This window comes from Phaethon lepturus, unplaced genomic scaffold (genome assembly GCF_000687285.1).
Source record: "Phaethon lepturus isolate BGI_N335 unplaced genomic scaffold, ASM68728v1 scaffold3160, whole genome shotgun sequence".
In the NCBI taxonomy this organism is placed as follows: Eukaryota; Metazoa; Chordata; class Aves; order Phaethontiformes; family Phaethontidae; genus Phaethon; species Phaethon lepturus.
Window position 1 is genome coordinate 111,273 of NW_010509647.1, and position 18,993 is coordinate 130,265.

The window sequence follows — 18,993 nt, forward strand, 5'->3', positions numbered from 1 at the left end:
CTGAACTGCAAGCTGCACATTTGAAGTCTAACCAATGCAAACAAATGTAAAGCATAACAACTTGCAACAAGCTTTACTGCACAAGCCATTTTTAGAATCTTGCAAATTTAGCCACAACTAAGTGTTACAACTAGGGACAACAAATGGCATCTCTACATGATCACTCTATTATGAATGAATTTCTACATCAAGTAGAAGGGCACAGGAACTTTTCAATGGAACAGGGGAAAAAATAAATACACTAGTTCTCTTCTTTTTTCCACCCAAGAGAGGATTAGAACTTTCTTGTTGACAGGAAAGATCATAAACAACAGTTGGCATAACCCAACACAATTTCAGCCAAACTACTGCAATTTGGAAAAGCAGGTCAACTGAAAATGAAGACATCTACCAAAGCACTAGATAAATCTGATTGTACTACTTGTTTATTTAATATTGACATTAGAACAGTGTTCAAAATACTACAGTGACACATGAGTATCCAGCTCAAATGGAAGAAAAACCTAATGACACAGCCCATGAACAAGTTAGTGTGAGTAAAACGAGGCTTGTGAATTCCATGTCAGCTGCTCTGTAGTAACTGCATGCGTGCACATTCCCATGAGGATTAACTACAAATCATTTAGGAGTGTTTCTTCCTCTTCTTACCAGAAGTACACAGCATGTGTTACTATGGAGCACATGGCTTGTTATACTAGGAATGACAGTTGAGCACAAACTCCCCTTAGAAACTCCCCAAAATTGTAATAAACAAGCAAGCAAACAATAAAAATCATATTGCATCACATACTTTTTGAAAAATATAGCTTTACTTACAACACAGCATGAGTATTTTTGCAAGAAAATGCTTTTGCCTTTTGCAGCATTTCACAGAGTTTTTTGTTCCCTGCAGTACACACACAATGCTGGAAACACAAGTTGAATACGCAAGTTTGAGGAAGACTGCCACTTGCCTGTTCCAGCCAGACTCCAGATTCCTTATCAGGTTCCCAGATGATCACAGTTTTGTCCATTGATGCAGACAATATCCTCATTGGTTGTTGCATGCTGCCATCTACAGTACAAAGAAAACTATTACCCTACAACCTATGAGAACACTTTCTAAAAGAATTTGGTGATATTGAAATCCAAACACACTTAACAAAATTGGTCAGCATCAGAGACATGTAATGCAGTACTTAAATGCCACTTAACAGGCTTTACGTTCTTTTCAGGTGTTCATTAGGAGGCATTGTATTTTTCAGCCATAATCTCCCAAAGGAAATGTAAAACACATGCATGAGAACAACCATATTCTGCTGTTTGTTCACTCCAAATTAATATTGAAACAAATGTAATTTGGAGGAAAAGCCAGCGCTTCACAGAAAGACTGCATAGCAGTTCTCAGTTCTATTCTTCAAATAAGTTTTTACCAAAAGATTTACAGTATAAAACAAAGTAATCTCTATGCCAGTACTCACTGTTGGGTTTTTTTTCCAAATTAAGTGCTGGATTCACTACAGACTTCAACAGACTTGTAATACATACAGTAGTAAGGACTGCTCCCCAAAAATGCAGTGAAACACTCCAAATTGCCCAACACAGTCAGAATGGGGAAAAGGGAACTGGTTCATCATCCAGGTGCAAAACCCATAGGCAAACCACTGAGGAAACTTTCTTGAGAATAACAGAAATTGGTGGACATATCACAAGGTGGTATCTTATGTCAGCACCAGACTTCCTACCTTCTGCACTGAGAATATGTGTCTCAGATCAGTCTGCCTCTACTGAAGAAGAAAATCTATTTTGGGGAACCCAGGATTGAGCAGGGCACAGAATGCAAGCAGCTGCACATATGCAGAAGCATGATGTAAGACACCTGGAAAACTTGACAGTCTTACAGGACAGTTTTTCAGATTGCAGTGCAAGACTTACATGCCTATATTGTGCCTAAACCTTGCTTTAACAGGAAAAATCTTGTATTGGTGTCTACAAAAAAAAAAGTTAAAAGAACTGATAACTAAGTATTTCTAAAGCAAGTCCTGTGTCTTTCACTACAGGTATTTTGACACTCTAATTGCACTCTACTGTTCAAGTGTTGTATATACACTGGCAAAGTTGTGCTTTGTACTGGTGAAGCTGCCTGCCATCAGTAACTCCAAAACATCTCAGAAAAAGGCACCTTTGCCAGTACAAATACACAGCGGCATTCTGATTGTGCAAGTATGTCAAATCAAGAATCCTCTTCCCTTATATGCCAGGCAGACACACACCAGCAAATCAGTACTGGAAACAATGCTGTCAGAATTTAAAGGATTTAAAAAGAAAGATAAAGACTAGAGCAAAATGCAGAATTAAACAGTAAATAACATTTTTTTCAATAAGAGTCTGCATTAATGCCTTAAAGCTACATGCTACAGAAAACATACTCAAGGAATCCCTGGCATGCTATATTCATGCACAGAAGACTGAAGATTAATCTTCTGAATGTTGCTATTTGTTCCTTTCTATTCCAAGAAAAAGAAAGGACTTTTGACTATCTTGAGTTAATGCTTACCTTCCAAAGAACAGACATTTCAAATATATGTATCAAGGTAAAATATTAGACCTCTTAATTCATACTGATTAAACTAATTCATACTCCATAAACAATAAATAAATTACAATAAAGCTAGTACAGCTATTTTATTTCATTCATTAAAGAAAACATGAATAAAAGGCAAGATCCATTTAAATTCTTCAAATAGTATTTTATAAGTAAATATTTGCATAGTCCACGTGACAAGTGAACACGCAAACACAATACAAATACAGGTATACAACACTTAACATAACTGCTAAGTGTTTGGCATCTTTTTACCTTTGGAAATTGAAGGTTGCCAGTGAACTGCATATACCCAGTTTTCATGACCAGCCAACACAGACTCCAAAGTAATTGCGTATGTTGTATCAGTATCTACCACAAATAAGAGAAAAATCACATTTCTTTCTAAAAGCCAAGAAAGACCAAGTCATTTTTGATATGTTCAGTGAAAAAAATCAACTGCTTTCATCATCTACCAATATCTCAATAGCTCATTGACACTGAACAGGTCCTTGAAAACTTACTTTGCCACAAGTCCCGACTACCAGATTGACACTAAGAGGTCAGCCTATTGCCTCAGAGTGGTATCACAGAATTCCTGGAGAACTCTCAAGCAATTTTTAAATAAATGCTCTGACATTGGCTCTACCCATACTCTTAAGCATATCTGCATCTCCAAATGACTGCAAATACAAGCCTTAAGATACTTCAAACAATGAATCAGGATTTGCAGCAAGTAGCATGAGCACTTTTTACACATAACATCATACAAACTTCATTGTGTTATCCAAGTTGCCTAATAATTTATCCCACAAAGTCAGCATTGGAGGCCTCTGATGTTACAGTGCTCAAAGAATATGTTAAATAACCATAAAGTAGCCTGCACATACCTGTTCTCTCTAGTACTTTTCTAAGGTTTAAGTAATAGCAGCATCTCTTAAATGCATTGAATTTGAAAGAAAAATTAAAGGTAGGCTATTAAACTGCAGGATAACTGCACAACAGCTTACCTCCCACAAATATATCTCCTACATACTGCATCTGGAATACGTGTAACAATGCACAGTGATATAGCACTCGCACTGCTTTACCGGCTTTTGTAACACATCATTAACTTTACACAGTCATGGCTTTAAAACAGTAACTCCACTTTTTCTAACAGCTGAATAAAAACAATATAGTCAAATTGGTCTCAGATTCTCTTAATACAAGAAACAAACCAAATTAGATGGTAACCACCTTGTTAAGTCTCCTGAAACCACAAACAGATACACAAGTAAAAAGTTGCACAAGAGAATTTTACAGCTGCTACCTACCTTTGACAGTAAAAACATTCTCTTTCAGTCTTATGGAATCATCTTCAGTTTCTGGAAGTTCCTTTGATTTTGCACACACTTTCCAAATTCTTATCAAACAATCCTGAGCACAGCTTGCTAAGAAAAGGTCTTCACCTATTTGGTTTAAAATAAAAATAAAACTAATTAGAGCTATGTTTTCATTGCTTTTTCATTGCAACCACTGCCATGACCAACCTACCATCTTTCCAAACATGCACTACAGCATTATCCTAATTTTGCCTGTTGTACACAATATCATTAACTACTGTTTTATTTCAACATTAACTCACTCTCCCATCTCAAAGTCTCTATTAGTTTATAGCACACTATGGATATTTCCCCGCTTATAAGACATGGAAGACATGGTAAATACTGTACCTATACTTTCCTACTACTTATGGCCTTCACTCTCAAAGTTCTGACAGCCTCAATACTCTTCAAGAACTCCTTTCCTCCTTTTCTTTCTTCAGGATTGTAGCATCCCCTAATTCCTTCTAATTTTTGCTATTGCAAGAACTATTTGATTAGTTAACATCTGAGTAGGTTCTCCTATTAACCTCCTATTCTTAAATTAAAAAAAAAGGGGGGGGAGGTATTATTTCTCCCTACTTTCCTCCCTTAGAAAAAGCAGCCAACTCTTCCTCATGCAGATACAAACATTTGCACATTGAGAAGGACAAATTGCTAAAACTCCTATTTGTTTGCATTTAGGTATCAGTCAGGTATTCCACTTTATTTGTCTTTCATACTGACCACAGACTGCCCATTCAATGCCTCTTATCCAATCTTCATGGCCAGGGAGTATTAACGTTTTCTGAAACTGAATAAAAATTCCCGTTACATCATAGAAATGCACTTAATTACCACGCACATATTAGCAATTAGCTTTGGATTTTCAAGTTTTTTATATTTACAGCTTCTATAATTTGAAACTGGAAAAATAAGTTGCTACTAATGGTTGTAATTTCCTGATAGATTCTAAGCAGGCCTTTTTGATTTCACTACTGTTGGGTAAACGTGTCACATTATGGCACTTCACGTGTATAAGCAGGAAAGAATGAGAATTTAAGGTGCTCACCTTCGAGAGGCTACAGTCTCTCTATGATACAGACAAAAGTTTGTTTAAGTTTATCAGGCTTGTGGTGGTGCACAATGAATAACACAATGCAGGTATGACATGGTAAATAATTTCCATTACATGTGTGAAGTGGATGCAACTGCAGATGAAGTGGAAAATGAATACAGGTAATGTCAAGTGTCAAAAGAGGAGTAGATGTTTCGAAATTATTTCAATAATTAATTTGTAAAATAATACTATTAATAAGAATTACTTACGGGGCTAGAAATACTCCTTGTTTCTTAAGTTTACTGCCTAAGTTTCTAAGGAAGCTATACATCAAGAACTGTATCTGCTGATGGAAAACTCTGCATGAACACAGGCTCAAGAACACAGGAATGCAAACACAGTCCGGATTCTCTTTTAAGAGCTTATATTAGCAGCATATTTTAATTCATAACATATATAGTATTACCATTTTATTTTGATTCAATTAAGGCACAAGTGTTTACTACTTACTTAGCATTTAAACCATTTCTATTTTTCTTTGTCCAGAAAAAGCCCTACTTCCATGGAATTTTTTGATCCCAAGTTGACGTTAAATGTCTTAAATAACCACTACAGTTAAAAAGTTAATATAGTTTAGTATGAGTAACTATCATGTTATTTTCGGCATTATATTCTACTAAATCACTTACCTAGGCCTACTAAGAGTTCAGATTAAATTATAGCCTCTGCTATCAATACAAGTCTGCAACTGAGCTCTCTTTCCTAGTCTGAAAAAAAAAAACCACCAAAAAAACCAGACCAACAAAACACAAAACCCACACCTTTCTCATTGTGTTGCTGTTCTTTCTGAAAATCTCTGGTCTTCGGCTTCAGAGGAGATGGTAAGCAACAGTAACTCATACAGAGAGAAAATTTGTATAAGTATGAAAAACAAGTGTGAAAAAAAACATATTCAGAAATCAGTGCCTCTCTCTTTGGTCCAACATTCCTGATATTCTCCAAAATCACCTTCCCATCAAACAACATTGCTCAGCCTCTCCTTGTTTTACAGTTGTTACAGAATGATCTGTAGATGACATACATGACTATAATAGCTTAACAGAAACTTTCAAATCAGAAAGTTTTGGTCTTAAGAATGTGTTCTCACAGCTACCTAAGCCTCATTTGGCTAGTCATTTCTGCACTCACTGACACTTCTGGATGTGGCATTCCAGATAGAAGTTTATGTTAAACACCCAAACGGTTATGCATAAATAAAGGCAAGAACAGCCCAGGAAACGAGATCAAACAGCGACCGAAAGTTTTTTTCTGAAGACTACATGTTTCTGGCAATACATGAAAAAAAAAAAAATCTTTTCAGCAATTTGTATTTCTGATAATAAATAAAACACCTATTTATTCATTTATTTATATGACCTTTGACATAACGCTCTGTATTTTACATTCACCAAGGTTAGTTGGTAAATTTATTGTCAACTGAAAGATTGGTTCAGGCTGAACTGTTGCTACCATTCTTGTCTTTTACGGTTCCTTTTATGTTAAACAGTGTGCATATCACCTGAAACTTGAGTTTGATATTAATTTAAACATACATCTAATCATTTTCCTATTTTTAATTTCAAGGTGTTGAGTTTTTTTAAATTACCCTCATTGTGTCACATCAGAGAACTACTAAGAAAAGCAGACATTTGTTTTCTCTTTAAAAGAGTAAAACTAATTACTTTGAGGTTATTAATACCACCTCAGGTTTCTAAGCCATTTCCCGAATACGGCCAAGTTGTTCCTAAAAAGCTTAAGTCAAGAATGCAGTTGTTTTGTGCTATAGAACAAGCATTCACTTAAAATTTTCAAGATACTGTTTCCTGTAAGAATACAAATTGTCCACTGAAACTCAGCATAGAATAGTGTTGCTGTCCTGCCTTCTGCTTGGGTTTTTTTGTATTGTTTTTTCCATTTTCCTTGAAGTCTGTGCCTCTTGGTATCACACATTCAGTTTGTTCAGATGTGTTCTGTTCTAAAACTGCATCAATTTAAAGCTTCTTGCAGATGCACATGATCATTATTTTTAAATTATTCAGTCAAAGTTTTTGTTATTGCCTAGGTTATATTTACAAGTATTTTGTTCTGTCGTTCTCATTTTTACAGATTTTGTTTCTATAGTCTTATATTTCTTCTTCTCTATTTCAGTTTTCCCTTGGTCATCACTGGATACATAAGAAGTTACAGCACCAACAGTTAAATCTAACACCAGCGCATGGTCCAAGTCACATACTTCGCAGGCTTTCCCACGGCTCTTAAGTAATCTCTGAAGATTTTTGCGTAGCAGCAAGCTGGTCTCTTTTCTTTTCGGTAAAGAATGAAGCTGTTCTGTAGGCAGCAGAACTAGTGAAGCCAAGTTGTCTCTGGACATGCCTAGCACACTCTGCACAACTAACTCTGCCCACATTTTGGGTACATGACATTCAGGACCAGGCCAGTAGTATTGTTTGGCAAATTTGGCAACAGAGGTCCAAGTCTTCCCAGTTTTTCCTCCACCGAGCACTAGATGTGCCCTCCTCTATCCAGCTGTTAATCTCATCAAATTAGAAAGAGCCTTTGAACCTCGTATTCCACTTTTCAATTCGGCCAAATTATTTGGGGGAAACATAGTCAAACGTGCACCACAAAAACCTTCTCCCAGAAATCAAGCTCAACATAGAAATGTTTTATTTTAAAGCTTTATTTTGATCCTCTGGTTTACTTACGTCCCCTCCATAAAGCTGTAATATCTCAAGCAGGAAGATATATAATGGTTTCTGAAAGGTTTTTCCCTTGGTACTTTTATGAATCAATACCCTCTTTCAAGAATTCAGAAAAGCAAAGACTCCATTTTCTCTCTATTGCTTAACACCGTAAGGGATCTATGGGTATAGAGCCCTAAAGGATTTGAAGTCTGCCCACTCAATTTCAATAACTAAGCAGTTTTTATGAATAAATATATTTTCAACTGCAAAATTAATGAGGTTACCAAAGGCAACCTGCATCAGCTAACTGAAGATGCTTCATCCTCCCTCAGAGTATAACAGGGCCTCCAAGTTTCATTAGAACGTCCTGTTATGAACTTACATTCTACCTTTGGGTTTATACAATCTTTTTTTAGGAGGTTAACTAAAAGAAGAGGTTTCCAAGAGTCACAACAAATAGGACAGAGCTACAGGCCCTAACCACTGAGGGAATGATGCAGAAGTTTAGATTTTAATCACTCTTCTACACTGAGTTCTAGTAAAAAACAGCAGGATGACAGTAACACTTCCTTCAAATGCCTTTGAAAGTACTACATAAGCCATAAAAAAAAAATGTGTCAGCAGATCTGAGAGAACCTGACTAAAGACGAGAACTTCCCTTTTAGCAGCTAGGAAGGAATTTATGTCAGAAGGCTCACAAGGATGTTTGCATTCTTTTAATAGCTGTAATGCACTACACAGGCACTTTTACTCCACGTGGAATCAAATTTGGGCTCTTCTCTCTGAGGTCTGTACAGTCTACTTAGTTAAAAGAGATGCCGTGGAAAGTTAAGACAGACATCAACCAGAAGTCTCACCTCATTTAAAAAAGAGAGACTTTGAACACCAACTCTGCCAGGACAGCTGGTGAAAATACCTCCTAAAATTGAAGGTGTGAAAAATAACACGTGTTAAATAAGAGAACATTCCTCACCCCTTGTATGAATAAAGTTCCCTACTTCCAAAAGAAGACAGCACCATAAACTTGCTTACGAAGCTGACCATAAGAGCTTCTTTATTCCAGTTACCTTCCTTTATCCTCCACACATTGACCGCATTTAAGAGTGGCTGAGAATGTTCTTATATTCAAAAGATTGGTCAACAACTGGCAAAATAAGTTACGTATCTCTGAACATTTTTGGCAGTCAAACTGCATATTATTTGTTAATCTAAACCAACAAGAAAACAAGTTCCAGATTTTGAATGAGAAAAATGAACTGCACAGCCCCTGAGATAAAAGTCTTTCTTCAGCACACTGAGAATCACAAGTGGCATTCTGCCATTGTCAATTCCCAGAGAATGTCATTAAACCGATTTAACATATGAGCTATATAGAAAAAAAAAGGTAAGAAAGCAACCCTTCTTTCCCGCTTAGCGGTTAAAAAAACAGGGAACATAGCAGATAAAGGATGAAGTATTTATTTTACTGACGAATAAAAAAACCAAAAAACTTATATGTATACAGCAGCATGAACTGGCAAAATTATGTACAAAAAAAAGCAAAATCTTTATCTCTCAAAAAGCAAAAAGGAGTATCCATTCTTTAATCTCTAAGCAGACTCTATCTGAACAAATCCAGAAGAGTAAGTGGTTCCTATATATATGCATCAGTTTCAGCAGGGGTTTCTGAATGGTACGTTCATTGGCACATTGGGGGCAGGTTTGTGGTTTGAGGGTTTTCTTTATGGGACTGATAGAAAGAAGTAACACTGACTTCTGTTTTGGAAAACAGTCATTCAACACATGCTTTAGAGTCTAACAAAACTCCTGAACAGATGCAAGAGGACAGAATCTCTTTCTACTGCTCGACAGGAACCTTTATTTGTATGAAACACTAAAGATTGCCAGCTTCCAAACAATACAGGAAAAATGTGTGTTTTTTTAGAAGATCAGATACTCCTTCAAATACTTCTTTCGACATTCACAAGCATTCAGCACAAAGGGCATATTTAGCAACAAACATACAGTTCCATAGGTAGAAATCATATCAGTTTCATTACAAGAATGTATAGACCGAAAATCACATCATTTCCATATAAACTATTCAATGCATGGATACCCAATAAAGGACTCTCATAGCTATATTAAGTCAGTGGGAATGGAAACACAGGCTATCTTCACACAAGGGAAAAAAAAAGAAAAACTAACACTTTTATGCACTGAATCCAATATCAACATTCTGTATATGCATTTCATCATTGCCTAAAAAAATGGATGAACTATTTGAACAGAGGCAGTTGTATGTGATGGCTATCTAGAGAGACAGTAGCTATTGAAGAACATCAAAAAAATCAGCAGCACATATGAAAAGAAAAGAAGCAGAACCACCAAGTAATGTTCTGAGCAAGAGACAAAACCTGTAATTACCTGACCGTTCTGCTGTATAAACAAACTTATTTTGCAGTCATCACCACCACAAGCCAGTATTGGCACTGAAAAAAAAAAAAAAGAAAAGTCTTCATTACTCAAGTCACAAAATCTAACATTCTAGAATATGAAAAAAATATGAGTAATATATTTATTGATGCTATATTGATTTTTATATTAATACAGAGGCAAGCATAATACCACGTTTTTGTGTTTTCTAAATTAGATACCTAATGCTATTTGAAATAAACTAGTATCTCAAGAACACAAAACTTAGAAGTTATTTTGGGATGTAAATAGTATCTAGAAATACTTAAGATGCTAGAGTAGCTTCCTTCAAGCTCATATATCTGTAGGAAGTTCAAGTATTAGAAATTTTTATTTAATTATGTTTATTTTATTGATATCAACAGGCATTTGCTCTAAATACAAAAGGAGCAAGCAGCAAAACAAAATGGCTCAGAACTAATAAAGTTCAAGTTCCTAAATCAACTGAAGTAAGTATATAGATGGAGTAAGCATAATTATCATACAGCAAATAAAGAGACAGACCAAAAAGGAAGACAGACCATCACTCACTGTACACAAGGATATGAAAGCAATGAGCATTATTATACACCTACTCAAGTATTGAGTACATTACTTCTACCAGCTATCTAGAAAGTGTGCAGAAAACGTAAGTCTATTGAATCAAACCAGACAAAGTTATGTCTAAGAGGAAAACAAGAGAAGTTAGGTAGTGTATTAGTTCATCTCTCCCACAGAAGATGGTGGGGAAAAAGACTCCACTCTTTCTGGGTCGTAAGGATGAAGTAGTACCGCTAGGGACTGAAGTAGTAGAAGGAAATTAATTAATTAGAAAGTTACGAAGAAATAAGTTACCGGGGTAGACATTAGCATTTCCCAAGTCTGGATAGAAAACAGAACACTAAATTTCACTGAAGTCAACTACTTCCTTTAAAAAAACTAAATGCCACCCCTTTACAGAGTTAAGTTTATCTTTACAATGGATAGACCAAAAATTGACTTGAATATTCATAATAAGTTTATGCTCTATGCTAATTTCCTCTTTCTGCCTGTACCAAATCTGTGCCTAGTTATCTGCTGTTCCTCTGGCACTTCCAAATCACATTTCACATTCTCACATCTCCACCACTTGCTGCTTCTCTCCAACCTCCAAGTCACATTTCACCTCCATCTCCTCCTTGCTTTACATGTGGCCAAAAAAGACTGCTCTGCACTGCAGGTAATGAGCTGTTTTGAAAGAAGACCTGGTCTTCAGGCCCACAGAAATTGGGCAAGAGTGAGGTTTTCTTCCATAAATACAGTACAACACATGTTCCTGGAGCCAGTATCATTCTTTCCTGAGAAACAGATTTTATGGGCCATTAGCGTAATTGCATATTTACTTAATGGAATAAAAGTTTGACTAGTAAAAACAAAAATTGAATTATGATCTATTTGCTGTATCAGACAAGTATGAATACGTTCACTCAAAAAGTTCCATCAAGAAATATATAACTGGCAAAAACAGACTAGTATATAGTTTCTCACATAAATGCTCTAGAGTACTAGAATTTGGATCTGATTGAGACAAAGTTCTGCAAAGGAAATAGAAAAGATAAGCTGGAAACTGTGGTCCAATTGCAATGAGGACAGTGTGATGGGCAAGGCTTTTTCAAGTTTGCTTTCTCTTTTTTTCACCTGTTGCAATTCAGTTCTGAGGACATGATTCTTCTTTGTCAGAGGCCAAGCTATAGCACCACAACTACCCAGGTGGTAGTAAGAATCGCAAAATATGACAAGAGCTGATCAAGATCTGTAAAATAGTAAATCTTATTGCCAGCATTTCGGAAGCAGTTTCTGCAGACACTGCGAAGCAAAAAGCAACCAACTAAACAAAACAGCATGAAGCTCTTCAAGACTCAGAAAACAACTGTAAAGAAACTCCTTAGCTAGTTAAGAGGCTGCCAGTAAAGTGCTTAAGCTATACTCCAGCTGCAAATGATTGTTCAGGTTTTTAGGAGTAGTCTATTGGCTTTCCCCATTTGACTTTTCACAAAAATGGTCCTTCTTTTTTCTTTTTTAAAATCATTTATTTTCAAGGACAATCAGTAAAAATACCAGGCATCATGAACTTCAGTGTCTTTTGAAAGTTGAAGCATCCATTACATATGAAAGTGCTTTCAACACAAGCTTTAAATTTCTTTGCTTGGTGAAATTAGAGGTTACTGTAAATGCTCCTTGCTCAGGAGAGTAGTTTACAACTTTCAAAAAGTAATTTTGTATTTATATTTCAGGTTATGAGCACTGTGTTGTTTTGGATAACTAATTTTAATTGGGATGATAAGAGACCATATTAAAGGATTGTCCTGCTCTGAATGCAACTTTAAGCAACACTGAGTTTTAGGGACTCTGGGAGATTTTGACAGCAAAGCAAAATGCTTGATATTCCACTATTTAAAGAAGTTTCAAGCACTCCATGCAACTGTAGTTTCAGAAGCTTTTAGTTTTAGGAATCAATATGATAATCTTCATTTAAGGTTTTCCAAAATGAATGGTCATTTCTTTTAAATACAACATGGTTTCAACACTAAACAGATGCACTACTCTAGAGCGTTACAGTGAGAATTTCCTACCTGTACAGTATCATAAATGAAGAAATAATCTATTGCTTTGCAATACAAACTTTATACTCATTAAATTGGCACCACAGGCACTTCACTTCTAACAAAAATACACACTGGAGGTAATGATTTTAATTTACCCTCAAGCTTTTTAACTTCATCTCAACAACCACATGTTAGTATATTTACAAGAAAAATATAGAGAGAGGTTTAAAGTTCTTCAGTGGTGTAAATGCTGCTTTTGGTATCAGACACACTCTGGAAACAGACATTAGTATTTCCCAATGGGATAAGAAAGCTCTATCAAGATGCGTTATCTCCCAGAATTATCACAAGCCAAAGAATAAAATAAGCTTCTGTATAACTGCTCCGGAGGCATACAATCAAATACCACATCAGCATGGAACACATTCAGCGAATAGCTGAAAACTCTAGAAACAGTAAGAAACTTTAGTACTTTTTCTCTTGGGAGCCTGCCACTCCTCCGTCCAGGTGAAAGGCGCTAATGATACTTAAACACAAACCTAATTCAACAAATGTATCTGGCCTGAGGATGCATTTATTTTTTTTTTTTAAAAAAAGCTTCTACAGATTTGCAACAGAAGAATGTATCTGTGGCAGGCTACAAAATCTGAACGTTTATGTTAAGTGTATTATGCTTGTGTACAGAAAACTATATAAACAATACCGAACAGTCAAGGTTAAATTTGTTCAGCATCTCAATTTTTTCACATTTAAGAATGAGCAGGTGATAAACACTGCTGATTAATCTGTACTTTTTGATGCAGGCCTGCAGATTCTTTTTCTGGATCTTGCCCTTCAATCCAAACAACAAGAACAAACATACGCAGCAGCACCACAAGGAGCGGGTGAAACTAACAGCATCATCCTATCCTGTTCACTTACAGCCCTGTTACCCCCTTTTTAAGCTCTCTGTCTCAATAGTTCAACTAAAGAACTCCATTGAACATCATTTTGAAGACACTGTAATCAGCCAGTATTTTTCTAGTTGTCAAGAAGAGTTCAGTGAAAATTAGATACGAACAGCAGCTTAGGCTGATTCCATAGGAAACAAAAAATACGGCACAAAGTTCTGGAGTCAGTCAAATGAAAATCTATTTGGGGGATTTCTTAGATTTTACATTTTCTGCATTGATATTCAAGATGTGCAGTTGTACTTACCATTGCTACCAGGCAAGAAGGATAAGCAGACATCCATAACAAACCCATTTCCAAACTGCAGAATTTCAATGCATTTAGCTGGAAAACAAGAACAGACATTGCTGATCTCACTCACGGTAAGTATTACAGTTACACTGTCATTTCCTGCATTACATTACTGTTATGGTTTAGCCCCACGCGGCAACTAAGCACCACACAGCCGCTTGCTTGCTTCCCCCTGCCCAGGTGGGATGGGGGAGGGAATCAGAAGAAAACTCATGGGTTGAGATAAAAACAGTTTAATAGGACAGCAAAGAAAGAGGAAATAATAATATTACTGATAAAGGAATAGACAAAACCAAGTGATGCACAATACAACAACTGCTCACCACCTGGTGATTGACAGCCTGTCCCCAAGCAGCGATTCCTGCCCTCCAGCCAATGCCAGTTTATATACCAAGCATGATGTCATACAGCAGGGAATATCCCTTTGGCCAGCCTGGGTCAGCTGTCCCGGCTGTGCCCCCTTCCCAGCTTCTTGTGCACCTCCCCACTGGCAGAGCATAGGAAGCTGAAAAATCCTCAGCCAGAGTATAAACACTACAACTACTTAGCAACAACTAAAAACATCAGTGTGTTGTCAACATTATTCTCATACTAATCCAAAACACAGAATTGTACCAGCTATTAGGAAGAAAATTACCTCTACCCCAGTCAAAACCAGGACAATTATGTAGTTAAAATTTCTCATTCAATCTTATTTTAAGGAGCTGAAAAACTTCTACATTTTTCAGAAGCCTAAATAATAATGTTATCTTCTGTGGGGCCACAGAAATTCATCCAGAGTCAGCCGAGTTAGAATATAAGTCACTATTCTCCACTGAGTATTAAAATTGTACAGCTTCACTGTGGTAACACATCAGAAGTGATAAATATTGCAAATTATATGCTGTGGCAACAGCATTCACTACACAGGAAGCTAAAACCGAATCCATTTGCTACAAGAAGAGAGAGATAAGCAAAAACCTGCAAACACCCCTGAGATCCAAGAAGCAGTTAAAACTGGTAAGCCATCAAGATCAGAGTTACCAACAGGATAGCAGGAAATCCTCTCTACAGAAGCAGAATTGGAATCCACAACAGCAAGACAAAAAGGAAAGGACCAGGCTTCATGGTGTTCTTTGGGAGCATAAGAAATGTCTTCTAGAACATGAGACTGAAGACTGGCAACTCCCACCTGTTTCCCTCATTTAGGCAGGAAAATGTGAAATCCTTAAGTATACCACATAAGGAAGAAAGCAGCTTGAGAGATGCAGTCAGTACAACTCAAGTAGGATACTTTAAATCTAGATTATCCATCCTATTTATTTCTTATGTATTTCAAGGAGCTGTTCTCCCATGTGTCCGTGCAAGGGCCTAGTTCACCAGAAGGTCAAGATCCTATTATCACAAACTTCATTGGACTCAAGTCAATAGTAAAGAACAAGTGACTAGTTTTAACTCAGCCTTCTAATGCCAGCAGTAATCATTTTAGTAAGTAATTGTACTTCACGCACACCTACAACTAGTCTGCCCCCACATTACAGGGCAAAATGATGGTTCAGATTATCAGATTCCAAATACATATTAAAAAGAAACAAGTAAATTCAGACAACACATCACTAATGAAAAACAAAGATAAATCATTCTGCAGAACAAATCCAACCCAAAGCTGTTAAACTACTATAAGCCTCAGCTTTCAAAGAGCAATACAGTGGTTTGATGTACCAAAGTTTGAAGAAAATCAATGTAGTTGCATTAAAAGATGTTAATATTTAGCCAAGTACTTCAATGGATAAGCATTCACCATTTTTATTAAGCCTGTATGTTGTCCCTAATGTTAAAGTTACCTTCTGAGCCATGCTGAGACCAGATTCTCACAGTAGAGTCAGAAGCTGCAGAAGCTATTAGCAGATTTAAATCAGGTTCGTCTGACTGGTAGACAGCATCCACAGCACAAACAGCTTCAGTATGGCCTTTGAGAGGAATGCTTTTCACAAGCTGAAGACATTGGAAAGTTTTACAAAGTTTTAAATTCCAGCAACTTATCTGAGAGAGTTTTTAAAGCCATTTTAAGGAATACAATTATTTAATACTGAAAACAAATTGTACACCTGTGATGGTGTACACACCTGCCAAGCTGTGCTTTAGCTATAGCATATTCCAGGAAAACACAGAGAAGGGATACGGCAGTAATGACTATTAACTTGATAAGACTTTCTTCAAAGCTGAACAGAATTAAATTTTCCTGTGTACACTATACAAACCTCACTATTCATTAAGGAAAGCTGGAAATAGTACAGAAGTTAGGAAAAGCAATTTTCCTTCCTTTTTCTCCTTCTCTTGCCCCTCACCTTTAGGAATATCTCATAAAAGTTCGGAGAACCTTAGTGAAGGAGACAGAGCAGAGAATACAATGGAATAAGCAGCAGCTACAGCAGCTCTAGCAGCAATGTTTAGTGTGTTCTTGCAAATCGAACCAGCTTTTTACCGCCTCAAAATACTGACATGAAAGACAAAAACTGTAAATTTAGACTTAAGTACCTACTTTCTTAATGAATGAATACAGGTGATTCACTTTGTAATCTGTTCCTCATAAACACAGCAAAACGAGCAGCTTTTAATTCTGTGACCAGAAGCCATCCAGCATTTATCCGAATGTCATAAATGCCTTTCACATCTCCTTCCAAAATATAGCATGGTAGGCCCCGGTAATAATTTTCGATTGATCCGATATATAGAACTCTGCCTGTTTTTAAGAATTTACACTAGTCTAGAACTTCCATTAAAATGTGCACATTTAGCCACATTTTTTTTTTCAAAGACTGTCATAAGGCCGTGCACCTCATCAGCAGAAGTTCATAAAGAAATCTGTAAAGTATTTTAAATAAATATGTTAACAGTTACAATAAATCAGGATGAGAAATTATTTGTTTGAGAACATTCCCCCATCAAACATGCATGGTAACAACTACTCTAGGTGCACTTCCCCCTCACATGGATTCTCATACACTTCAAAATGCCAAGTCTAATCTAGTTTGAGGCAGCCTATGAAATGGGTTACCCACACAGCCAGTCACAAATCAACACCTAATATGTAAGATTTTAAGTCAGATGAAGAAGATAGTCTAATTTTTTATCTAAATTTCAGTGCAGTCTGAAGGCTCTTTTACACTATGCTTGATCTTTTGCCTTACATTTTTACAGTACAAAAAATAAATTAGCACATCTCCTTAATTTTCTCATTTTTGCTGACAAAACTCCATTGTTGCACAGATTTATTTTTTTTTAAATACTTACCCTAACTTGTGTATCATTCTGGTAAGACTACCTATATACAAACACTGTACTGTTACACAGATTGACTGGAAATCACTAGAAATGGCTATAAAGAAATGAGGAAGAAGGGTACAGGAAACATCAACTAAAAATGAACCTTATGAGGTTTGAAGATTTTAAGGCAGCTTAAAGAAAAGTGCTGCATAAGATCAGAAAGCTGATGACTCAAGAACATACAAACAGCATCTTTCAGACATGCTAGACAAATCCACCTGATGACTGGTTAGCTAATTTCTTAATGAAGGCTGATTTGAAAAAGATTAAACATTGTTCCTTCTTTTCTGTAGTTTAAGTAAAACATAGCATGACAGAATACCAACAATTTGAAGGAGATACACACAAGGTTCGATAGTCAAGGTAAAACAAAGAGGTATGAATAAAAAAATACAGATAAAACAGATAACTTGTGGTATGTCAGAAACTGGAGAGGGAAGGAAGCTTTAAAAAGAGGTTATTCTTGCTTACCTGATTACTCCATGTTCCTGTTCGATTCCATTCCCAAAGAATGAGTTGTTTATCAGATCCACCAGAAATTAACTCTGTTTCAGAAGCTAAAATTACATTTGGTTAAGTTTCATGAGCACTTGGTTTATAACAGCAGTCCACAACATAAGCAATTACACACAATTATTCACAAAATACCACATATCAACTGTAAGCAAAGTATCTATCAAAATAAAGTATGGCTAATATGAGTTGCACTGTGCAAAACAGCTTAAGAGGAAATGTATTCTCTAAGACAAAGTCACAGGAATATTTAGAGTTCTGTATTAATGTGATGAATTTATTTTCCAAAAAGATTCTCAAATCCAGTAGTGTAATTCAATATTTTCTTTTTTTGTTTGGTCTTTTTGGAGACTAGGAAAATACAGTAAGAGAAATCTGACACAACAGAATTCAAAGCTTCACACGAAAATTTAATTCCTAAGTTCTCTGAAAATAATTTATTTTAATAAGCTTTAAGAAAAAAAAAATATTTCAGTGCAACCTGTTGAAAGGATAGCAATTTATTCCACTATTAAAGAGGAATGTTCTCATCTCAGTAATTTCCCCCCCAAAAGGCAACCATATCAGGGGGTTGGGCTAGATGACTTTTACAGGTCTCTTCCAACCCAAAGATTCTATGATATTATATCAACGGTCTCATCAACAGCCCCATTTCTCTTTGTCAGCGAGTTTCTAGAAATGCCCAAGGGCAAGAATATGTGCCTTTGAAAAATTCGCATTAAGTAAGTTTAAAGCCTGGAATTACTATCAAGCAAAAGCCTCATACGGGTCTCAAACATTTTTATCTTAAAGGATTATTTTTTCATGGATATGACCTCTACACAACCTATGGCTTTATAGTATGAGAGTTCTTAAAAAGCTCTGCAAATCGGTTTAAAAAGTCAAAACAACGCAAAACTCCAACCCCTTACCATGGAGCGCAGCGGCAGCATCACGGCCGCCCATCCGTCAGAGCCACCGCCGCCCCAAGGCAAAACAGCCTCCCGGGCTGGCCTTGGCTGCGGGGCCCGGAAAAGACAGCTCGACCGGATCCCCTCGCTTACCGGAGCCGAGTCGGATGGGTCACATCCCTGCGGAGCCACCTGCTAAAATCCCCACCGGGAAGCTAGGCTTAAGGCGAGAAGATGCGCTGAAAACACTGCAGCTCCCTATTTCCTTCAGCTCCTCATAGTTTAGACCGCAGCTCCTTCTGCTGCCTACGCCCCCGCCTCACCCCCTCAGCGAG

At 36.6% G+C, this 18,993-nt stretch overlaps 1 protein-coding gene across 1 annotated transcript in view; it reads right to left on the bottom strand.

Annotated features, from left to right (window-relative positions):
* The window catches only part of ELP2 (elongator acetyltransferase complex subunit 2), a 37,602-nt gene extending 18,889 nt beyond the window's left edge, over window positions 1-18,713 (bottom strand). The window contains 9 exon segments of the mRNA XM_010296482.1: window positions 954-1,054; window positions 2,840-2,935; window positions 3,880-4,014; window positions 4,654-4,720; window positions 10,096-10,160; window positions 13,905-13,982; window positions 15,773-15,923; window positions 17,727-17,812; window positions 18,680-18,713. Of these exon segments, the coding sequence (XP_010294784.1) occupies window positions 954-1,054; window positions 2,840-2,935; window positions 3,880-4,014; window positions 4,654-4,720; window positions 10,096-10,160; window positions 13,905-13,982; window positions 15,773-15,923; window positions 17,727-17,812; window positions 18,680-18,713 (813 nt within the window).
* Window positions 18,714-18,993: the final 280 nt, after the last annotated feature.